The sequence below is a fragment of the Gopherus evgoodei genome, chromosome 8 (genome assembly GCF_007399415.2).
Source record: "Gopherus evgoodei ecotype Sinaloan lineage chromosome 8, rGopEvg1_v1.p, whole genome shotgun sequence".
Classification (NCBI taxonomy): Eukaryota; Metazoa; Chordata; order Testudines; family Testudinidae; genus Gopherus; species Gopherus evgoodei.
In genome coordinates, this window is record NC_044329.1 from 14583655 (window position 1) to 14609027 (window position 25373).

General features: G+C 40.8%; 1 protein-coding gene across 8 annotated transcripts in view; it reads right to left on the minus strand.

The window, feature by feature from the left end:
- The window catches only part of ACSL6 (acyl-CoA synthetase long chain family member 6), a 113678-nt gene that overhangs the window by 10892 nt on the left and 77413 nt on the right, over nt 1-25373 (minus strand). For 7 of the 8 annotated variants that reach the window (XM_030572197.1, XM_030572202.1, XM_030572204.1 and 4 more), the window contains 10 exons: nt 25197-25248; nt 20578-20651; nt 16449-16526; nt 13004-13138; nt 11341-11475; nt 9451-9546; nt 8265-8337; nt 6655-6743; nt 2720-2836; nt 1042-1185 (listed from right to left, as the gene is read on the minus strand). In XM_030572197.1, coding sequence (XP_030428057.1) covers nt 1042-1185; nt 2720-2836; nt 6655-6743; nt 8265-8337; nt 9451-9546; nt 11341-11475; nt 13004-13138; nt 16449-16526; nt 20578-20651; nt 25197-25248 — 993 coding nt within the window. Of the gene's footprint in view, nt 1-1041; nt 1186-2719; nt 2837-6654; nt 6744-8264; nt 8338-9450; nt 9547-11340; nt 11476-13003; nt 13139-16448; nt 16527-16583; nt 16662-20577; nt 20652-25196; nt 25249-25373 lie in introns of all 8 variants that reach the window. The other variant, XM_030572199.1, reaches the window with a different exon arrangement.

Genomic DNA, 25373 nt, shown 5'->3' on the forward strand with positions numbered 1-25373 from the left:
ACATAAATAATCTCTCTTAGTTTGCCAGGTTTAATCATTTCAATACAGCATTGTATTTGGCTAAAATTTCATGATGAACATTTCTTCTCCTCAGATAAAAGAGCCCTAAATGACAGTTAATATATTTGCCAGAAAAATATAATACATTGGCCCAGATTCTGCAATTTGAATTCCATTTTGCACTGAAGCTAACAAAGTTACTTTGCTTTTACGCTGGTATAAGTGAGAGCAGAACTTGGTCCATTTTGTTTATCACTATTCCATTCATGGATCTTTGACCATCCAGGGAAATCATATTGCTGTCAAAGAGAAATATGTGTTTGGCTCTAGGGCATGATTAGTGGGTAAGACTTAGTTGTTATGGTGTCTGAAATTGTACCTGTTGCTATGTAAAACACCAACTGTTGCATATGTAAACTGGATGCTTACACTTGCAGCTCTCTCCACTGTGTGTGCAAAAGCAGATTTTTCACACATAAAACTTTAATGAGCAGAATTTTGTGGGCAGAATTTCAGAAGCCACTTTTGAAAACATGTCCCTAATTATTCTGTTTTAATACAGAGAATAGTTCTGCCCACCTGCGTAAGCACTTGGCAGACAGACCTCTCACATGCAGGTCCTATGCAGGACGTAAGTGATGAAGGGTCCTGCACTTGTCCTCCACTTGTGAATTAAAATGCAGCTCTAGTATCTACTCTGCTGTTCTCTATTTCTAAAAGTTGATGCCAATAGTCTCAGCGCTCCAGCAGCCTAACCTTTGTCGAGTTTTTTTGTAGGCATCATGGCACAGGAGAGTTTTAAGGAGGGATTTGAAGGAGAATAATGAGGTAGTTTCAGAGGCTAGATTGTCACCCATTCCCCAAGCTGTATATAGTCACTCGACTGGTTGGGGGCCTAACTAGCTATAAGCCAATTCCAGAATTGAGGAGGAGGATGGTAAGGGGTAGAAAGGTCATCTTGACTGACCCCTTGGTGCCAGGCACAGAACCTGTCAAGCAGAGGGTCTTGCTCTAAAATTATTTTGAAGTGTTACACTTTACCTGTAAGCTGTCTCCATGCACATATATCTGGGCAATAGGCTCACTGCGGATGTAGATATTCTCAATCTTTTCAGGCGCAATATATTCTCCCTGAGCAAGTTTAAATATATGCTTTTTCCGATCAATAATTTTAAGTGTCCCAGTCTGTTGGGAAAGAGAGATGATTGTTACCAAAATTGTTATTTGAATATACAGGTCCAATAAACAATGTATTTTTTGCACTTGACTCTACATGTCATTAAAGAGCTAACAGTAAAACTGGGAGGAGGTGCACAATCCCCTAGCTACCAGCAAGAGTGGACCATCCAGGCAGAGCACAGATCAGAGCAAGAGTGTCTGAACCCAGGAAACTGGCCCTACCCAGGGTTTATTGGTGGTGAACAGCCCAGGAGAAAAGGTTGAATTTAATCAGTCTTGCAGCCCTCACTTGGAAAAGAGATTTTTCAGGATCAGGAGACATTTTTGATAAATATAGTCTCTTAAACACAGGTTGTATTTTCAGCCCATCAGCCATGATAGAGTCTCTTTAAGGGCCTGTCCCAACTTCCATTATAATAAACTCAACCATCATCATGCAGGGAAGGAAAGTACTATTCTGGTAGTCAGAAGAACTGTTTAAAAATACCAAAAAAATACTTCTTGACCATATTTGGCATTCTGTCCCAGGCCATCACGCTGCCCAGAAATTTTGCTTTCTGTGACATTTCTGCCAAATGCCTATTTATACATCGAAACCAACAAGTTTTTGATATACATTGTCTTTCTTCTGAAAGACAGATTAAAATAAGAAATTTCATTTAAAAAAAAAAAAAAAAAGGTCTTTTCTCCCCTCACTTTTCTGTCTGAAAAAAGAGTGCTCTGTGCACCTGCATTTGTATGTGTAAAACAGGGTCCAGAATAATGGTGTTTAAAAAACTCAAAAAGATAATGGAAATGCTTTGGTATTCGGAGGTTTCCCAGTTCTGTTTTGAGTTTGTCCTCCCACCTCTTGTTCCAGATAGGATATTTTTTTCACCTGATAATTTTTAAAAAAGTATTTTTTAATGTAGATGTTGCTGTTTAGACAAATTCTTTATCAAATAATATGAGAGTTTAAATATGAAAAAAAATTGCAGAAAGTAGTAACTTTATTTTCAAAAGTGCTGAGAACCTGTAGTTTTCATGGACTTGAATGGTATTTGAGAGCATTCAGTACTTCTAATAAAAAAAATCAAAAAAAAAAATCAAAGTGTTTGGTCTTTAAACAAGCGAGTTGATTTCAGCATGCCACAGTGGAGGTGGCTCAATTTCAGAAGCAGTTGAACTGATTTCTCTCTCCCCAGTGTCATCTCTTCCAAAGATTAATTAAAGATTGAGTGATTGGCTTTGGATATTAATATAGCCTCTGGGGAGAGGCAAATCTGCTTGATACATTACATGAACTAATGAGATATCAAAGAAACTTTTCTTGATGCTTTGCTTAAAACCTGGGATGCTGAGGCATGAAGCTGACCCGTAACAGGGACCCAGAGTGCATAGACATGACTCTGAGGATGCACGAACTTCTGGTGGTTGACATACGGTTATTCCACAAAAAACAGTCAAACAAAGATTTGCTTGAAAATACAAGTGTACTACCTTAGAATTTACATAAGAATATACAATTTATACAAGAACTGAGAATCTGATCAGTACATACAGGTAACCATTTCCCAATGTCTCCAGTATGAAGCCATCCTTCTTTATCCAGAGCTTCAGCTGTCTTCTCACCATCTTTTAGATAACCTTTAAAAACATTGGGTCCTTTCACACATATCTGCAAAAGAGTCATGGTTTCTGACAAAGTCTTGAGCTTTTGTTATGGAATCATACCAAAATGTTAATGGGTGGATTCTTTCCCATATAAGTGCTCCAATAAAATAAAGTATTTCAAATTATGTTACCACCAGCCATATATTTTTTTAAACTAATGTGGGTGTAAAGTAGGAAAACAAGACTGTGCAAAACTTCGGTCAATTTGTGTGTGAAATTTTCTGGACTTTTCTTGTTTGTTTTTCTCAGCCCTAAAATTGTCTTTTGACAATATTTCATGAGAACAGAAAAACTGACTGCTAATGCATGTGATATCACAGCCTTCCACATAGTTTTCATAAAGACAACAATTTTGCTGAAAAATGTGATCATTTTCACAAAAAATGAACTAGCTTTAGTGCAGATATTTTGCACTGAAAATTGAGTCATATTTTTCATTTACAGTGAAAATAGGAAAACACTTAGATTTTGAACATTTTGAATGTTGTTGTGAACATTTCACTCACCTCTAATTAAAACCTAAATGCACTTGCAAGAATAAAGTGTCAAAGCTTTCAGGGTAAACTGTGAACATAATTAGGAAGTATAGAGTACACTGTGGTGAATCATATCACTGCATGCTGTACGTCCAGATGCTGGGTGAAATCTTGGCTCCACTGAAGTCAATGGGAGTGTTACCCACCAAGTTCGTGAGCTAAACAGTACATATGGGGCACTGGGGACAGAACTCAGGACTTGTCCTAAAATATGAACCCCTTTACCTCTGGAGCCTAAGGAGTCCTCATTAGCTAAAAAGAGTCCTCATGAGCATTAAAAGTATTAGCAGGTATATTCTTTGAGAGACTCCAGCTGCTAATTTAGGCCTCAGTCCTCCACTAGCACAACTGTGTGTGCCTGCAAAGAGTCCTGCTAAAAATCAGTGGGACTCTGCAAGGATCCATGCTACCAGATCCCTATGTAGGCTCAGAGCCATAGACACAAACATGTGAGCACGGTGATATTCTATGGTATTAAGCACTCGCCAGTAAATTACAGTGTGCTGGGATTTTGTTGCTGGAGGAAAACTGGAAATGCAGAACTCTGGGATAATACGAAATTACACTTTATTCTCTTGAAAGTAGAATGCGTGATATTATGTTATGATATGTTATGAAATGGGTAGACAATCATTGACATTAAAGGGAAAATGTAAATATAATCCTCAGCTTTGATTTTATTCTGTGAATCAATGGCCTTTCATTGAACTTGAAAATATAAATGGAAAAAAGAAAAATAGTTATGTTAAAAAGTAAATAAATTCATTCCACTGCATTATAAAAATAACTAAGCTTGATCCCACAAAGTTCTGAGTGCCTATTGCAAGCTGCTGAAAGCCCTCAGTGGGACAGGATAGCAGTCAATATCTACCAGGATCAGAATTTAGGCCCTGATTCAACAAGCCATCCCTATTCAGCGAACTACATAAGCATCTGCTTAACTTTAATGGGACTTAAACACATGCTTAAAGTGAGGCTTGAAGTTAAATGTTTTGCTGAATTGGGACCTTAAACATGTAGATCCAAGTCTTACAATCCTAGTGCTGTTTTTACTCAGAGGAAAGTTCTATTGAGTTCATTGTTTATTTCAATAACAGTTTTCACTGTACTAGGGATGCATGAGGACTGGATGAGTTGATCCTTATAACCTTAGGCCCTAATCTTGTGTAGGGGTCCACTTAGGTAAACCCTTATGCCTCTGTGGGATCCCATTGGAGTCAATGGGATTCTCTGTGAGTGGAACCCTCAGCCCCTTCAAAAGTAATTAGCTGTAGCACTTGGTGGAGGTTCTGTAATATTTGTAATTAACATTATGATGCTCTATTGCTGTCTGACGTATTCCTCCGTTCTGCTTTTTTCGATTAATAGATTCTAGGGTCAGAAGGGACCAATGTGATCATCTAGTCCGACCCCCTGCACAAAGCAGGCCACAGCACCCTACCCATCCACTTCAATAACAAACCCCTAACCTATGCCTGAGTTACTGAAGTCTTCAAATTGTGTTCTGAAGACCTCAAGCTGCAGAGAATCCACCAGCAAGTGACCCATGCCCCACGCTGCAGGGGAAGGCGAAAAACCTCCAGGGCCTCTGCCAATCTGCCCTGGAGGAAAATTCCTTCCCGACCCCAAATATGGCGATCAGCTAAACCCTGAGCATGTGGGCAAGACTCACCAGCCAGCACTCAGGAAAGAATTCTCTGCAGTAACTCAGATCCCATCCCATCACCAACCACTGGGCATACTTATCTGGCGATAATCAAAGATCAATTGCCAAAATTAGGCTCTCCCATCATACCATCTGTTCCATAAACTTATCAAGCTTAATCTTAAAGCCAGATATGTCTTTTGCCCCCACTACTCCCCGTGGAAGGCTGTTCCAGAACTTCACTCCTCTAATGGTTAGAAACCTTCGTCTAATTTCAAGTCTAAACTTCCTAGTGTCCAGTTAATACCCATTCGTTCTTGTATCTACATTGGTACTAAGCTTAAATAATTCCTCTCCCTCCCTAATATTAATCCCTCTGATATATTTATAAAGAGCAAACATATCCCCCCTCAGCCTTCTTTTGGCTAGACTAAACAAGCCAAGCTCTTTGAGTCTCCTTTCATAAGACAGGTTTTCCATTCCTCGGATCATCATAGTAGCCCGTCTCTGAACCTGTTCCAGTTTGAATTCATCCTTCTTAAACATGGGACACCAGAACTGCACACAGTATTCCAGGTGGGGTCTCACCAGCGCCTTATATAACGGTACTAACACCTCCTTATCTTTGCTGGAAATACCTCGCCTAATGCATCCTAAAACCTCATTAGCTTTTTTAACGGCCATATCACATTGGTGGCTCATAGTCATCCTGTGATCTACCAATACCCCAAGGTCCTTCTCCTCCTCAGTTGCTTCCAACTGATGCATCCCCAATCTATATCTAAAGTTCTTATTATTAATCCATAAGTGCATGACCTTGCACTTTTCACTATTACATTTCATCCTATTACTATTACTCCAGTTTACAAGGTCGTCCAGATCTTCCTGTATGATATTCCGGTCCTTCTCCGTGTTAGCAATACCCCCCAGCTTTGTGTCATCCGCGAACTTTATTAGCACATTCCCGCTTTTTGTGCCAAGGTCGGTAATAAGATTGGTCCCAGAACCGATCCTTGAGGAACTCTACTAGTAACCTCCTTCCAGCCTGACAGTTCACCCTTCAGTACGACCCGTTGTAGTCTCCCCTTTAACCAGTTCCTCATCCACCTTTCAATTCTCATATTGATCCCCATCTTTTCCAATTTGGCTAATAATTCCGCATGTGGAACTGTGTCAAATGCCTTACTGAAATCGAGGTAAATTAGGTCTACTGCATTTCCTTTGTCTAAATAGTCTGTCACCTTCTCAAAGAAGGAGATCAGGTTGGTTTGGCACGATCTACCTTTAGTAAAACCATGTACTTTGTCCCAATTACCATTGACCTCAATGTCCTTAACTACTTTCTCCTTCAAAATTTTTTCCAAGACCTTACATACTACAGATGTCAAACTAACAGGCCTGTAGTTACTCGGATCACTCTTTCTCCCTTTCTTAAAGATAGGAACTACGTTAGCAATTCTCCAGTCGTACGGTACAACCCCTGAGTTTACTGATTCATTAAAAATTCCCGCTATGACAAGGGGCATTTAAAAAGGATTCTCAGATACAAGCAGTAACACATGGCTCACAGAGTTTTATAATGACAGCCTGCCTTAAAGGGTTAACTACCGAGGTGCTGTATATAATGTTTGAGATGGATACCTCTCCTTCTCCTTTTGAAGCAAAATAATTCATCTCTTCCACATCCATCAGTTTGATTAAATTGCAGGGCAGAGGGGCTCCTACGTGACCTGCAAATTAAAGTCATTTGTCATTTCTTTCTATAAATGGTGCTCATTAGATTATTATTAGCTCCTCACCCATTTCTAGCTGACCTTCTTGAAGTTCAGTGTTCTTGAATCATATGTGTCTGTGTGCAGAATCCTTTAACCTGTCTGGATACGATTCCTATTTTTAAGTGTAACAATACAGGACCCTTTTGCCTTACCATCTTCGTCTGACCAACAGGAAATTAAATCAACCCCTCTTTTAAAGACCGAACTCAGAGTAACTCGTTAATAACAGAGTCCAAAGTTCTGTTTTGTGTATCATCTAGAAAAGTCAAAGGCTTTGAGTTACAATGGCTTTAAATTCAACCTTTTTCCAATTTCTCCAAAGTAAACTATAACTGCTTAAACTACTCTGAATTCTGTTAACTGTCAGTGACCCAAATGGAATGTTCTGGTAGACAGAGATCACAGGAGCACAAAGGCGTTCAGGAATGGTCACTCTGCAAGGCAAGGTACACTGGTTCTCTGCCACCCAGGGTTTTATCCACACTAGGGGAATCCTTCACAGATCTGCCCAGGCTTAGGGCCAGCAGATTTACAAAGTGAGGATCCAGTCCTTAATATATATTTGTGAATGTGTGTTCAGTAACTATGTGCTGGGAAGGGCACCAAAATGAAGACAGTGTGAGACAAACAGTGAAAGTTTAACTGGAAAAATGTATTATGGCAGTACATCTCATAGTAGGTAATTGGCCTTTTCTGCTGTGTAGAAAAACAAGCTGATATACAGCAATCTGTACTGGAAATCACATTCTGTGCTCTACTCCAATCACAGAAAATTAGTGTTGAAAAGGGAGGTTTGTAGATAATTAATGGGACTAATAAATTATGTCCAATTTTTGTACAGGTATTAATTTAAATGAATTTGATCATACCTGTTCCAAAGCCATTCTATAAATATTAATAATTAATACTGCATGACTCTTCTTGTTTATTATTTGCTGAGCACTGATAACATGCTGGGTGCTGATTGACGTTTTCATCTGATTATATTAACCATCATAAGATCCCAAAGGTTTGAAAGTGTAATTGTCTAGAATCCTTAAACCTATAAGCATCCTCTTCCCCTCCTCTGCCCCCCATTATCTGGCATTGGATCTGTGCTTAAAGCCTGATTTTGGTCACAAGCGAATATGAATTTGTTAGCCTAATCTTTGTTCCAGAGTTACATCTAACACACACAATTCAATAGCCCTAATAATCTCTGCCCAAGGCAGGCCAGAAGTGGAAAGGACAGGAGATTTTTGCGGACCAGGATCAAGGCATGGTTCTAGATCTCTCATGGGAAACTTGCATAGCATCTGATCAAATTCTGCCTCTCTTTGGCTAGTGCCATTAATACCTCACTTTCATAAATACTGAATTCAAAATTATTCAGCACAATGATAAAGTGTTGCATAGTATCCTGTAGGTATTACAGTCCAAAAAAGTATTCCAAATACACTAAAGAGTTCTGTCCTTTTTGGAGAGTATCATTTTTACCTGAAGTCCAGTCACCTGGAGTGGTAAAGGTACATCCTGCTGTGCACTCTGTTTGACCGTAACCTTCATAAACCTGACAAAGAGAGATATAGCTTTGAACCTGATGATAGATTAACACTTACATATATGATTTGAACATTGTTCAGTTTCCTTCTTGTTGCACAATGCCATGAATTTAAACCATAATGCAGTACGCTGATTAGAGAGACAAGCTGGGTGAAGTAATATTTAACTATTACCTCCTCATCCACCTTGTTGCTCTAATATCCTGGACCGACATGGCTACAATTACACTATATATAGTGTACAGATTCACAGGGAAACTTACTCTGGTCTTCATTGTATGGCAAACATTGTTATATATTATTCTGAATGAACATCACTGTAAGAATCTGAAAATAGTGGGAAGAGAGGACAGTTGTACCGATCGCAGTTGCTTGAATAAAGTAGTATGTACTTCTGTGAGAGAAACCAGATTCTTTGCACTAACATGAAATACATTTTTGAAAGGGTCTTTTTGGAAACTTTTTGCTGGCAAGCTTCAGGCATTTGAGAAGCGGGGGGAGGGGGGCTGGGCTTGTTTGCCACTTACTTCTAGAGGCCACTAGCTTTGCCAACCACCTGAGCAGAATTCTAGGAGCATGCAAGCTATGTGTCCTCAGCCTCCCTGGATTCTACAGTAAGTGGTTTGGCCCGCACCTTCTTCCCAGGACACTAGACCGGCCCCTTCTTCAATGACCTAGGAAATAGGCATCTCCAAAGTCCCCCTCTATGCCTGGGTATTATGCTAGTTCTTAATCAATGTGACTTCTGAAAATTTACAAGTTGCACCATCTTATTGCTGCTGATCTTTCCTCTGCCCCTAGATATGGGTGCAAACCCTAGATCCAAATATTCCTGAACTTGCATCCAGATCTGAACTTTGTCATTGGCTGCCTCTCTCTATAAAGCGCTGAAAGTCCTGGATCCAAACTCCTCTCAGCTTTGGTAGAGTTTGGAGCCATGTCTGACCTATGTGGTTTGAGCCCACTCTGACTATTTATATCTTTGACCGTCAGAAAAAAACAATTTCTATTGTGATATATGTTGGTAAATGTTATTTTAAATATAGGTTTCCCTTGATTTCTTAACAACTAGAATAGCTAGTACAAAAGTGCATCTGAATAACTGTGTAGGTGAAGTGTACCTGACATCCAAGTGCTGCCCGAAGGAACCCCAGAACAGTTGGAGAAGCAGGGGCAGCTCCCGTTACAATCATCCTAACACACCCACCAAGGCTTGCCTGTTAGATAATAAGAGAAAATAAAACTCTTAGCCTCCCATATGAGCATACACATTCTGTCAAATCTTGAAAGAAAAAGCACTAACTGCATATAACTGAAGTAGCCCAAAAGAAACAGCCCTTCTTCCATTAGAAAATTATAATCACCACCATAGTGTCTATAATCAACACCATAGGAGCCACATCATGGACGAGGAACCCACTGTACTAGGCATTGTACAAACAAAACAAAAAGTCCATGTGCTTTGGCTGGTCCCTGTTCATATAAATTCCATAGTTTTCCTTAAGATTATTACACAGTCTTAGATTCCAGTCCTGCAACTGACTCTGCATGGGCAGACCTTTCTGCCCAAATAGAGCCTCTTCAAAGTCAACACTGCCTGGCACAGATGCACGGGTGTGCCTGTAGAGAATCACAGAAATGTAGGGCTGGAAGGGATCCCAAGAAGTCATCTAGTCCATCTTTCCATGCTGAGGCAGGCATGAATCCATCTGGCTCTATTGGACTTCATGGTTAGGACAAAAAAAAAAAAACAACAACCACCCCACCACCCTAATCTCCTGCCTCCATTCTGTTCTTGCTCATTTTCATCCCATAGCTTTGGTAATTCCTCCCTGAACAACCCCAAACAATTATGTCTCCTTTTTAAGGTTGATGTCCTTCAAGTATCTGTAGACGATATCACATCGTCACCTTTCAGCTATGCTGTAAGTCAAAAAAAGGAAGACAAAGAATTTCTTGTAATTTTTAGACTTTGAGGTTAAAAGGTCATAGTCACAGGCCCTAATCCAAAAGCTACTGAGATCAATGGGAACATTTCAGTGGACTCTGGAACAGGCCTAAATGTCTTCAGCAAAAACCTGTCTTTCCCCACTTCTCTTTTTATCTTCCCCTCCAGCATGGCTGGTGGTGAGCCAGAGGAGTATTGCCACAAATACATATAGTACTTGCTCATAGACTCATAGACTCTAGGACTGGAAGGGACCTCGAGAGGTCATCGAGTCCAGTCCCCTGCCCTCATGGCAGGACCAAATACTGTCTAGACCATCCCTGATAGACATTTATCTAACCTACTCTTAAATATATGCTGCTGGGGTTCAGTGGAAAAAACACAATTCTATCTGATTAACAGACCGAATTCACAGGAGCAAGACCCTGTAAGAGGCTGGATGATTATGGAGGCAGGAAGTCCCAAAGAAAATAAGTTTGTTAAATCCATTTGTGTGTGAGTTTAGCTCCTATTTTTGTGCCATTCCTTCTTTCATGCCCAATATTTTATTCATTGTTCTATAGTGGCCCACCTAGGACATTTAGATATATGAAGTATGTATTGAATTTCAATACAACTAAACTTCTGGGTGAAATTCTCTGCTGGCTTAAATCCCATGGAGCAGAAAGTTTGGCCCTTATACCTGATACCTAATACACAGAAATTTGCTCAGATTCCTGAGATTTTACATGAAACAGCACAGTGTTCTGCTGCCTCTTCACCATCTTGGATTTCATGTTATGCACCTCTTAAGTCCATAAAACAGTGCTTGAGCAATACCTGAGTGATCCCTATACCTTGTGCTGACCCTCAGCATAAGGATGGATTGCACCCAAATACCCAAAGTGAACAGCAAAAATAAGCAGATTGAACAAATGCCTCTATTAAAAGAGAAATAAAAAATGGTGCTCTCTCTCCTCCCTAGGTTCCTTTTTTCAATTCCACTGTTTCTAAATCAGCCAAGCTGACTTCACTGATTATTTCTCGAGCAACAGCTATACAGTCACTTTCCCCAAGTTCTTACCTGGATTTTATTAAAAAACAGTTTATCCCACAAACTGTCATTTCTAATGATTCCACTTCGAACTTCAGCCTTCTTACGCTTTGCAGCAAATTCCAGAAGCCAACGTTTCAATGGAGTATCTGCTTGGCTAAAGATCTAAGAGAATGCAGGATGGCATGAAAGATTACACAGCTAAGAAAGAAAACAAAGTGTATTAATATCCTTATGATAACAGTCACAGGATAAAATTTACCACTGGGCAAAGCAGACACCACTCTACTGAGGTCAATGAAGTTACTGTTATGTTAGCAGTATAATTAAGACTACTACACTACAGTTGTAGGTGTGTGAATTATGTTTTGTTGCAGTCTATTCTGAAATATACTTACTTTTCCCTTAGACAAAGAGGGGAGAAGTCAAGAGAATAGAGACATTGACTACATTTATATGATCAGTGTTTCCGTATGATTTCTATTACATGCACCATTAGGTGAAACTATGATAAAGTTCTAGGGTTGAGCAACTTGAATGAGAGTATTTGGCAGCTAGCACAAATATTGCTATTTGTTGAGGTGATGATGGCCATCTTTATCTATGTTTTATCAGAGAGCAACCCAAACCGGCTCTCCGTATCAGTACCCCCTAGTATCTGTCTCAATAATGAGGAACCAGATCCAAATAGACCTGAACTTGCAGAAAGTTTACATCAGTAGTTTGTGCCTTTAGATCCATCTCTTACTTTTAGGATGGATAGTCTACACATACTGAACATGGCAGCTAAATATGCTATACTCTTAAATATCTTCCATGGAGTTCTCACATGACCTTCGCTTAGTATGAAGGATCTTTAACCACGAAGTCAGCCTTGAGCTTTCAATATTTAAACCCTTTTAAGACTGCTCATCATATCTCTCTTGTCACTGCCAGCAGCGAGAAAGAACCAAGCTCCAGCACTGGCTCAAAAGCAGAGAAAGTATTAGCACATCCAAGTTTGATTCATGCTTCTCTTGGGTTCAGATCCTGTACCAGTGAAATAACTGGGAATGTCACCACTGACTGTAGTGAGAGCAGGAACAGGACCTACACGCACAGAAATTCACTTTAAGGTATTTAGGTATCAAGTAAGTGACCAGTTTTATTTATCTCTGAAATTGCTGAATTTTACATACATTTAACAGACAACAGGCCAGGTCCTCAACTGGTATAAGCTGATATAACTCCACTGAGGGCTGGTCTACACTAGGGGGGAAAAAATCAATCTTAGATACGCAACTTCGTAGCTGAAGTCGAAGTATCTAAGATCAAATTACTCACCGTTCTCACGGTGTGGGATCGATGTCCGCGACTCCCCGTCGATTCCGCAACTCCATTCGGGTTGGTGGAGTTACGGAATTGATATAAGCGCATTCTGGGATCGATATATCGCGTCTAGATGAGACGCGATATATCGATCCCCGAGCAATCGATTGCTACCCACCGATACGGCGGGTAGTGAAGACGTACCCTGACTTCAGAAAGGCTATTCAGATTTACACTAGCCAAGGATATGGTCTAATGTATTTGCAGTAAGGAAAAAGGTGTACTAGAGAGTTAGTGAAAAAGACCAAAACCTAAGGGAAGTCTTTAAGTTAACTTCTAGACAATTATTGACTTTATTACTGCAAACAGAATAAATGAAACTTACCTTATCATACATTCTATTTAATAATCGTGGTACAACAGGGAAAATGGTTGGATGCAGTGCTTTCATATCATCCGATAAGAGACGGATATCTCCTTGAAAGAATCCAATTCGCCCCCCATGGCAATATACGACAGACTGTGATGCGGGCAGGGAGGGGAAGGAGAAACAGAATACTTATTTCCTTGCATTTAATCACTGTGGTAAAGCACCCCCACCATCCCTGTTTTCAAGACACATGCCTGAAATTTTAATTTACCATTGTGGCTAATGGGTTTTTTAAAACAACAACTAAACCACATAGTAAATTGGGTAGAAACACACTGATTTTGTATGGACCTTGATCATAGATCCTTTACTTGGCATTCATGTTTAGAAAACAAAATTTAGTACAATTTGTGGGAGAAAAAGGAATCAAAGCTGAAAGATGCGATTTTCAAAAGCACTTGAGTAACTTTGGAACACAAAGTTCCACTGAACTCAATGGAGCTTGTGCTTTTGAAATTCTCACCCTAAATTCCTAATTTCTGCTTTTTTATTTTTACCATATGACTCATTATGCAACTTTTCTGACTCCACAATTAAATCTTTTTCGTAGGTTGTCGTGTAATCAGATTGCACAGTTCTCTTACATGGTCACTCCAGGACTACTGTATCAGACTGGGGGCAAACTGTCTTGCAGTGGAGCATACTTCAGAGAGAGCTCTTTGCATGGCTTACACTGGATTCTGGCAAGACTGAGGTAAATGTTAGGTTGACCAGCCTGTGATTCCATGTTCTGTTGGACACCATTTTCTTTAGACTCACCTTTGATTCTGGGGACTAGGAAAACATTTAGGCTTTCATGTATAATTCCTCCTGAAATCTCTATGCTAGCCCTTTTGTGGTTAACAGAGGTTTCTTCATGGCTTTTAATGTCTTTGAGACCACAGGTGAAAGTAACTTAAAGGACTTACAGATACACTGGAGTCCTGAGCAGGGGGCAGGGCCTCACCCAGAAGCAGCATGGTCTCAACCGGAAGAGGAGGGGCTTTTAAATCCCTGGGCCCTTTAAATCACTGATGGAGCCCCAGGGGCTCCTGGCTGCTGTCGCTATCCCGGGCTCAGGGCTCTGGCGGAGATTTAAAGGACTGGAGCCCCACTGCCACTACCCCCAATACTCCGGCAGCAAGGTTTGGGCAGCGATTTAAAGGGCCTGAGGCTCCCCGCAGTGGCCGGAGCCCCGGGCCCTTTAAATCACTGCAGGAGCTCCCAGGGTAGCGGCAGCAGCCAGGGGCTCTGGCAGTGATTTAAAGGGTCCTTTAAATCACTGCCTGAGCCACCTCCGCCACCCATGGGCTCTGGCAGCGGAGCTCTGGTGGCAATTTAAAGGGCCCAGGGCTCCAGCCACTGCCGGGAGCCCCAGGCCCTTTAAATAGCCTGGGGAAGTTGGTCCAGCATACCGTACCATACCGGTTTACTTTCACCTCTTCATGCAGCTGTTAGAACAGCCTATAACACAATATGCATTGCCTTTGAGGAGAGGATGTACCTGTTGTTAACCCAATGACAAATGGGAGATCCAAGTGTGATTCCCAGCACATGGACATGCATTCCACTGTTGCTGAGGCTGGGAGCACTGTGAAAGTATCTACTCAGCCCTGGGGTGCAAGCATTAAGCCAGTTCCTTGTCTAGGTGCAATGTGGAGCCATGAAGGCCTCAGGAGGGAAAAAGGGAGTTTCAGATAGTGAGCAAAGAGGGAAAAATAATCTGAGCTCCATCTGTCACATACCATATACACAGTTATTTGCGCACTCTTATTTTGGTGAAAAGAAGCATTCCTTTGTGAAAAACCTTTGATCATATTTAAAATGAAATTACTGGCTAGCAATAAAGGATATTCTGAGTCAAGTGTGGAGAGTTAATTCTTAACTCCCCCGGTACATTTTAGGCATTGCAAAAAATGCAATATCTAATATCAGAGTCCTGCCGTATTTAGGTATCAGTGAGTGACCAATTTTATTTATCGCTGAAATTGCTGAATTTTTGTTGGCATGGAGGAGATATTTTCAGGACACAAAGGACAGTAAGGAATAGGCACTCAACTCCCATTGGAAGTCATGGGGAGTTGACCACCTAACTCTCTCATGTACTTGTGAAAAATCTTCCCCCATCATAAATCCTACATTTCCAAAGCCTTGAGGGAGTAGCCATATAAAACTCCTACTGAGTTAATGGGATTTATGCAGCTACACCACATTTAAGAGCTTTGCGTAAGCTTGTCTCTCATCAGCATACATTGGTTCAATCAAAGATGTTACCTCACCCACCTTGTCTCTCTAATATCCTGAGATGAGCACGGCTACAACAACATGGCTAATACTTACTCTCCAGGTACTGACTATAAAACCATAAGAATTTAATCAATAGACGCTTGTGGGTTTAAGAAATATCACCCTATCAAATCCACATACTGTACTTCACATATGTAGCAGGTTCCTGGCTAAATAATTAAAGATCCATATGGAAAAAATAGTCACTGTATATGCACAGAGAGCATTTAAAAAAATTAAGTCGTCGAGATACTGAAGTTTAAAGAGTAATCCCAGGAGCCTGCAGGTTTCTTAACATGGCAAAATAATTTAAGTCTGGTATAACTGTTATTAGAGTTAGGCCCAAAGCAGAATGCCGAATCTAAAATCTCACCCAAAAAAAAAAAAGAAAAAAAAAGGGGGAGGGGAACTTGGGTTCAGATTCTGATCCAAAAAAAAAACCATGGCATCAACCCAAATCTGACCACAGAATCCAAGCACCCACTAAATTTGGGGAAATTTGAGTCAGACCTGAATCCAGATCCAAACTTCAGAGTTCTGGCCAATCTCTAGTTCATGGATTTTCAGACCGGCAGCTATCATCTGCCTTATTTGGAAAGAAAGTGAAGTCATTTCTATGGGCTGGCATGAGTCAGTACTTCTACTTGTCATTATTTCCAAGAGACGATGGCTTCCACTTATTGTGCATTATATACTGATCTGCCAGGAAGACCGCATGTGTCACCACTGTGGGGTTTTTTCCTGCCTTTCAGTTTCTGCAAATCTGATTTATTTACACCATAAAAAGTGTGGAGTTAATAAAGAATACATGTAATATTATTTTAACTACCATGATTGCTGATCCTATAATACTTTGAAAAGCTGCCACCCAAAATAATAGATATATTTTGCCCCCCAAAAGATAATTATTTCTATACATGTGCCATTTTCTGATCTCGGTTACACTCCAGAGACTCTATCGGAGTTGCCCCAGATTTACCTGTGCAAGTGAGATCAGAATCTGCACCCACAACACTTTTGGAGTACAATCTGTTTTAGCTCTACAGTATATTGTGGAGTATTTTGCCATGTTTACCATTTTACTTGGTTATTTTTTAGTGTGGAAACAGGACTTCCATTGACACCATGACCTTACCTGTACCATTCTCTCAAACATGTGTGCTAAAGGCAAATAGGAAATGTGTACATCCTCACAAGTAGGAGCCCACTGACTCTGGAAGAAAACACAAGGAGCCCCACAAGGCCTAGTCAGTTCAGACAGGTTTCTTACCTGTATAACTCTTTCAAACATGTGAGCCAGAGGCAGGAAGGAGATGAGCACATCGTCCTGTCTCGGAAAGATCACTTTCTGCAGGTGAAGGGCATGGGAGACAGAAAGGAAAGAAACACTGACAGGAAGACAACAAGAGAGTCATAAAACAATAAAAAGAAAAATGGCACCAGAGGAGCAAAAGGGTAAAGATTATCAAGAAAGAGCAAGAGAGCGAGAGAGAGAGAGACAGCAGCATACAAAGCGAAGCGTTAGGCCACAACATCAATGAAACTAAGTTAGCAGGAGTAGTAAAGAGTGCAAGGATGTACGCAGAGAGCAAGGGAGAACTCTCCCCCCTGCAAGAGTGTATTTTTCAAGAAACTCTGCAGCTCATATGGCAAACAGGTGCTAACACCGAGGAACCAAATTTTCCTACATAGGCTTAGGTGACCAAATAAAGATTTGCACACTCAAACTGGCATTTGTCTCAAAATGGGTGTCTGGGCATTTCAAGCACCGAGATTCAGGATTTGACTGTTGCGGCATGGTGTTCAGCTGCACTGAGTATAGACACAGTTCCACTCAGCCTAAGTGCAGCTGAGGTAGGGAGGAGCTCTGTCAATATTAGGACTGGCCAGGGGCCAAAATGGTCCCCAATGTAAGTTCGAATGGTGCCCCAGGGCTGCTCTGCTGGCTGGGGATTGGTGGAATACCTTGTTCTAACTTCAACTTTCTTTTGCTCCTGGAATACCTCCTTCTTCATCCAGCCGACCCTGATATGTCCCTGAACCAAGGGTTAGCAGGGGGATTGCATAAAGCTGGCCACCCCAGCTTTACACTAGCCCAGCATTCCTCCATCTTAGTGGGATCTTTCCATTAGGGCAGCTTTAAAGTTGCTTTTTGCTACTCTGCCAGTGTGGAGTGAGGTTAACATAGCTGACAGTCTGGCTCCTAGCTATGAAGTCCAGGTTTGAAGATTTGGGCTTATTAAGCAGAAAATTTGTATCAAAAATTTAATCCTGCACAGAGATGAGTTCTTTCCTCCAAATTACAACCCTGACCCTGCAACTGGATTCAAACAGATGGCCCCTTTAGTCCAGAAGTCAGTGGAGCTCTGCAGCGGCACAAGGGTCCCCTGTGCAGATCCAAGTGCAGATTCAGACCATTAGATTGAAAGATGCAGGATTTTTTTATGGAGGTTAATTATTGATTTTAGTCAGAATAATATGTTGGATTATCGAGCTACAAAATATTACATTCTTTTTGGTTAGTGTTTCTTCCAGTTTTAAGCATCTACATTATTGGTGTCCGAGAGACAGATGTGGGGGAAGAAAGAGGCTGAATAAATCATAAAAAGAAAAAAAAACTGTTTGGTTTGCTAAGATTTCTTATTTTGTTTAATTGGGCTGGAATTTAACAGTGGCCCTTAGCCTCACATATTCCATACATCAGAAGGAAAGCTAAAAATCAAAAAAGAAATGTCTTTACATAAAACAGTTTCCCAAGGTGTAGAGACAGCCATATTATAGTGATTACAGAAATTGATGTCTTAATTATATCCATTACGCTGCACCTTGTACACCAGTGCAAAGGGGGTTTAAAAAACTCTGCTCAATCAGAATGAGATCATTTCACATCCACTTTGCACTCCCATTATTCTGTTGTATCTGTCAAAATAATGGAGCGTAATAGAAGCCCTTGAGTTGTTTTCCCATGGAAAGAAATATTGAGATTGACTCTCTTTGGGGCATGTTTTCCTGTCATCTCCTGAGGTCAAGTGTGATAAGAATTTAGTGTTTTCAGTGTCTTGTTTTATCTGGCAGTCTGAATATGACTACAGGAGACTAAGATACTGAGATCCGTCAGTCTACCTGCAAGCGTCTCTTCAGACTGGTCTTATCCATAGGTACAGCTGCGAAAAACCAGTCTTACCACTGGAGAAAAAAGTAATATTTTTCCAATTTTGATAAAAAGAAAATATTTTGTGCCTTTGATGCACTATTTTTTCCAAAAAATGAAAATCTTTGTTTTTTCTCCCCCAAACCAGCAATTGGACAAATACTTTTTAGAAAACAAAATTCAGTTCATTTTTAAATTGCAGCCAATGGGAGCTGCGGGGGGCGGTGCCTGCATGTGAAGGCAGAGCCTAACCCTAGGAGCTGAGGAAAATGTCACCACTTCCATGGAGCGCCCCAAACTAAACACCATTTGGAGCCCGCACCCCCTTCTGCATTCCAACCCCCTGCTCCAGCCTGGAGCTCCCACTCCACATCCCCTCCCACATCCCTGCCCCAGCCCTGACCCCCCTCCTACACCCAAACTCCCTCCCAGAGATCACTCTCTCTCCTGCAACTTGAACTCCTTGTTTCTGACCCGACCCCAGAACCCGCACCCCCAGCCCAGGGCCCATACCCCCTGCTTCAGTCTGGAGCCCCTTCCCACACTCCAGACACCTAAGCACCACCCCTCAGCCTAGAGCCCCTTTCTGCATCCCAAACCCCTCATCCCCAGCCCCACCCCAGAGCCTGCACCCCAAGCCCCTTCCCCAGCCTGGAGCCCCCTCCCACACCCTGAACTCCTCATTTCTAGCCCCTCCCCAGAGTCTGAACCCCCAGCCAGAGCCCTTGCCCCCTCCTGCACCCCAACCCCCTACCCTAGCCTGGTAAAAATGAACAAGAGAGTGAGGGTGGGGGAGAGCAAGTGACAGAGGGAGGGGGGGATGGAATGAGTGTGGGTGGGGCCTCAGAGAAGGGGCAAGGCAGGGGCAGGTCAATGGTGTTTGGTTTTGTGCAATTAGAAAGTTGGCAACTCTATTAATGGCAGTCTTAGGTCTTGAGCCAATACCCTTTGAAATCAATGGAAAAAATCCTATTTCCTGCAATGAACATTGGATCAGGCTTTTGGGGCTTGATTCTGCAAAATTCTGAGTAGCCTCAAACTCCATTGAAGTTGAGGGTGCTAAGCATCTTGCAGGGTCAAGCTCTTAGTGTTTACTACTGTGAACTGTCCCATTGACACTTTATGGTGATCATTAATGAGGCCCAAATCCTGCAGACACTTAAACAAGTTCAGTGGGATGACTCATCACATGCATGAGTATTTGCAGGATTGGGACCTACAGCGGGGAACCTTTACAGATTCAAGCCTGAAAACAGGAATATTTACAGCATTGGCCAGGAATAGATATCAGATTTATTTTGATAAGGTGGGTGTTTTATCAGTACATTGTTCCTGTAACTGTAATGGTTCAGCCACAGGTCCTTTCACTGTGTACCAGTTGATTCTTTCCACCACTTAAGTATTAGCAGTCTATTAACGTGATTAATTTCTGCTTCAGCAATGCTGTTTCCCAGACAGGAAGTATGGTCTCCACATGCATGTTTATACATTCTTTTAAATGCACTGCACATATAAAAACTGGCCAGTTTTCTATTTAAAAAAAATTATGTCACAGTGTCACATATATCATATTCAAAATACAGGTGTAACAAGGTGTGTTTTAATATGAATACAATGATTTTTGTAGTATTTTAAATATGTTGCATAGGTTGTCAGGTACTTTATATACATTGTGTGCAGAATGATGGCTATCAAACAAATAATGGACATGTCAGAAATGAATTTTCTCTAGGGGATTGGTTTATTGTATGGGCATGACTGGGAAACTTCTGGTCATTTTTTTAAGTTCTAAGCACCAGTCACAATTTTACTGGGTTCTTTGGCCTTCACCTCGGACCCAGTACTGCAAGATCAACTCATTGATTTAATGAGAGTTGAGGGTGCTCCCCAAAAGGACTCGGCATCTTGCAGGAGCAGGACCCAAATGCATGTGCTGTAGTTGAGGGGGAAATCTTCTGTCATTCACCACTAAGGGCTTAACCTTGCTCCCATTTCAATGACTTGGGCCCCAAGGGTGAGATTTCACTTATCTTGGACAGATTTGAAATAACCCAAAAATTCAAACTGAAAAAGTCACAATATGCGGTAACACTCTCTAGCTAGGGGTATTCACCTCTGTTACTTTCAGAAAACCCGAAAAATCAGCAACCACATTCCTGTGAGTCAGCATAGCACCTTTGGGGTTCCCTGAAAAGAAAGAAAAAAGAAACAGCACAGCGTTAATAAAAGACTCTGTAGTAAATTTTCAAAGGCTTCTAAGACCTGGAGATGTTAAAATTCTTTTCAATGTCCCTTCCTGAATTCTAAAATAGCAGTTTTCAAAAATGAGTTGTTTCTATGCAATAAAATACACAAAGACGTTTGAACTGTTTCAGTATAAACACACAGAAGACCAATAGCATGATTTTATTGCCCATTCTCTGGGCCAGATACTGTGAATCAGCCAATGAATCAGAGGATTTAAGAATGATGTGCAACTTTTTACAAAGTATTACTGTAAAATGAGCATAGCGTGTTTCAACTGAAGGTTTTCTTCTTTGTTTGCAGCTACTCAAGATACCATTTGACACAGAGACCAGTCACCTAGATTTTGGCTAAGAATGAGCTTTAGAACTATTGTACTTAACTTGAAGGTTTCTTTGCCAGATCAGTGATATTACCATCACTGTCTTTTTATTCTGAGTTTTGGCCACTTGAATAATGTTTCTGATGTTCACACCTCTCAATACACCGAAGTGTGGAGATTACTGGGTGACGCACATGGCCACAGGGCTATTGATAGAGCTGCAGCACTCTTACCCCTGGGCAAATAGAACATAGTCAGCACAGCACATTAAATACTTCTGAGCAAGTAAATAATAGAAAACACCTAGCATCGATCCATTCTCAGGACCATGGTCAGTGCTAGTGACTAGGACTTGACATATCTTCCTTTGCCTCAGCACCAACCCTCTTCATCACTCTTAAAAGGGACTAGCCAGAGTAAGTTGCTACTCAGTGTGAGTACAATTGGCAGAAGTGGGCCCTATTCCCCTCAGCCCCCATAATGGCAAGTAGATTAGTTTTAAAATCAGACTGAGCCACTGTATTGTAGTTCCTGGGACTAGCTGGGTAGAACTGGCTCTCAAAGAAGCCTTCCTTTTTTAATGTAAAGTAGGTGGAGCTGTTTGTCATACCACAGGTGCATAATGAATCAAAACCATGCCCTGTGGAATCCCACTGAAGTAAATGGGCCTGCCCAAACTGTACATCCAGGCAGAATTTGCCCCCTGGATAAACTAATCATGCCCCTGGAATTTGGAAGGGGTCACAGTGGCTTGGGGGTTAATGTATAACGCTATCTTTTAGGGACTGAGATTCAATTCCTCTTCAGTTCACAAACTTTGCAGGTACCATGCCAGTCCCTCTGTGAATACTGCTTCAGATCACAAAGATCCTGCGCAGGTCAGCACTATCAGCAGTTACTGCCCAGGAACAGCAGGGGTATTGAGCTCAGTTAGCAGAGCCGCATGGGCAAGACTGCACAATGCGTGTTCTCTTAGTTCTCTCTTCATTGCATGAACACCAAATTAATCCAATATTCAGACTAATTAATTGAACCTTGAACACAAACATTTGCCACTGCACATATTTATTGGAATGAACGGGACATTTATAACATATAGAGTATTTTAGAACATGTCTTTAGAACATAAGAACGGCCGTACTAGGTCAGACCATTCTGAAAATTTACCATTTATTCCTACCCTTTGTTCCCTATCTTTTAACCAGTTCTTAATCCATGAAAGGATTTTTCCCTCTTATCCCATGACAACTTAATTTACGTAAGAGCCTTTGGTGAGGGACCTTGCCAAAGGCTTTCTGGAAATCTAAGTACACTATGTCCACTGAATCCCCCTTGTCCACGTGTTTGTTGACCCCTTCGAAGAACTCTTAATAGATTAGTAAGACATGATTTCCCTTTACAGAAACCATGTTGACTTTTGCTCAACAATTTATGTTCTTCTAGGTGTCTGACAATTTTATTCTTTACTGTTGTTTCAACTAATTTGCCCAGTACTGACGTTAGACTTACTGGTCTGTAATTGCCGGGATCCCCTCTAGAGCTCTTTTTAAATATTGGCGTTACATTAGCTATCTTCCAGTCACTGGGTACAGAAGCTGTTTTAAAGGACAGGTTACAACCCATAGTTAATAGTTACACCATTTCACATTCGAGTTCTTTCAGAACTCTTAGGTGAATGCCATCTGGTCCCAGTGACTTGTTGCTGTTAAGCTTATCAATTAATTCCAAAACATCCTCTAGTGACACTTCAATCTGTGACAATTTCTCAGATTTGTCACCTACAAAGGATGGCTCAGGTTTGGGAATCTCGCTAACATCCTTAGTTGTTAAGACTGAAGCAAAGAATTCATTTAGTTTCTCCGCAATGACTTTATCGTCTTTAAGTGCTCCTTTTGTATCTCAATCATCCAGGGGCCCCACTGGTTGTTTATCAGGCTTCCTGCTTCTGATGTGCTTAAAAGACATTTTGTTTTTACCTTTTGAGATTTTTGGCTAGGTGTTCTTCAAACTCCGTTTTAGCTTTTCTTATTACTTTTTTACACGTAATTTGGCAGTGTTTATGCTCCTTTCTATTTACCTCACTAGGATTTGACTTCCACTTTTTAAAAGATGTCTTTTTATCTCTCACTGCTTCTTTTACACGGTTGTTAAGCCACTGTGGCTCTTTTTTAGTTGGCTTACTGTGTTTTTTAATTTGGGGCATACATTTAAGTTGGGCCTCTACTATGGTGTCTTTGAAAAGTGTCCATGCAGCTTGCAGGGATTTTCACTTTAAACAGTGTTTCAAGCACTTTAATCCCATCTTTAAAACCTTGGCAAAATCATTATATTACACTGAAAGAGTTGTAAAATGTTGCACTATTGTGGTGTAACGTACATGCATGCCATTCTGTTTCATAACCCATAGTCAGGGAGAGAGCAACTGTTCTGCCCCCAGCAAGTTTCAGTGCTACGTGTAGTACAGGCCGACTGTCAGATGGTTGCTTGATAAGGCAGGTTTTCTTATAAAAGTACAAATGTATCCTTAGGTGGGGGAAAAAACAGACTCACAGGCATGGGAATCGAGACAAAAAGAGAATTCTATGAGCCAAGCTAAAAAGTAGATGTGCATAGGAGACCAAGAAATGTCTTATCTTTTATTGCGTGTCTTGCCAAAAAAATTTCTCAAATCAGCCTATACAATTCAGAGGGTAGCTGTACTTCTAACAGAGTTGACTTCAGGAGAAACTTGTGAATGCACCAGTCCACTCATCCATTTCTTGTTCAGACCAGCAAAATCTGCCCCTGTGAATTTTTCTTCAAAACAATGATTGGATATTCTTCCTTAGTTTAATTACCTCACTGAAATGCATTCTAGATTATATACCCCCAACTATATCAATTAAGTGTTTTTCTTTCAGTACCCAGCGATAAATCTTCAGACATCCTGGGAAATGAGATGGATTCTTAGTTTCTTTCAAAACTTGAATTCATTTATTCGATCTCTGAAAATTTTCATTGCATATTCAGATGATCCAGAACATCTGCCAGGGTTCCTCAAACCATCATTATCATCACCATTCTGAAAATATATCCCTTCCTTCTTCCCCCTTTTTCTATGTGAATAACAGCTGAATTCAGTGTCCCAAAGTATTTGTGACTCTAAACACATCAGAGCAGAGCACCAGTTTTCATAACCTTCATCACCAGAAACCTCATCAAAAAAAATTCCAGAGCAAACAATGCTGCAGATTTGTTGTTGATCTGGCTACATGTGCCACATTGGTGATCACAGCATGTATTACTCTTTTTTAGTACATGGGACTATTTGACAGAATGTCTAGGCAAACAGAGTTCACTTTGCTACAAATCCTTCCACAGAGCCCATCCTGGGTGGAACAGCAGCATATTAGTGACATAGCTTGTTTTCCCCTTTCTTTTTAAATCATTAAAGTATCATTAAAGGATACTTTATCCTCTAGTTGAATTTGCTTCACAGAGACAACAGCACAAAATATCCTCAAGATAGCACAGCACATTGACACAGATGCGCAATGGAGGAGTATCAACAATGGTAAGTGATTCCAGGCAGTTAATCAGTGACCAGAGCATGACATTCTTCAGGTTTTACTTCAGTGAGGACCTTGTCTGACACTTCTCATATGTAAGAGAGGAATCTTTTCAATGTCACTGAATGCATCACTGAATGAATGCCCTTCAGTGTCATTTCTGAGCCTGTAAATGGCTCCTTATACCAAGTGAGCACCCATGAGTTACTGGTGAATTCTGCAAAAAGAACAGGAGTACTTGTGGCACCTTAGAGACCAACAAATTTATTTGAGCATAAGCTTTCATGGGCTACACTCCACTTCATCGGATACATAGAATGGAACACACACACACACACTTGCAAAACCATATTGCCAAAATATATTATTTAAGGAGTTGCAGAAAAAGTATTATTTGTATTTTTATACCAATGTAATCTAAGTTTTTAATTTGATTATAACTTTATATATGTGTGTATGTATCTCTCTCTCACACACGTGTATTTAATAGACATAAAACAAACATAATTGTTCTATATATGACAGTGCTAAATTGTGTTTATACATGGTGAGCCGTTATTCAGAGTGATTTTGGTAGTCTAAGGTAATGCATTAAGATTAAAATGCCTGTTCTGTTACCTGTAGTGCCACTGGTAAAACAGACAATCGACAGATCTTCTGGTTGAGGAGGCTAGAAATACACAAAAAAAACAGGAAAATTATAGAGTCACAGGTTTGCATCATTAGCCTTTGTGCTCACTTCTTTATTGAACCAATCATGTCTCAACCCTGTCATTTCAATTTTTTCCTGGAGGT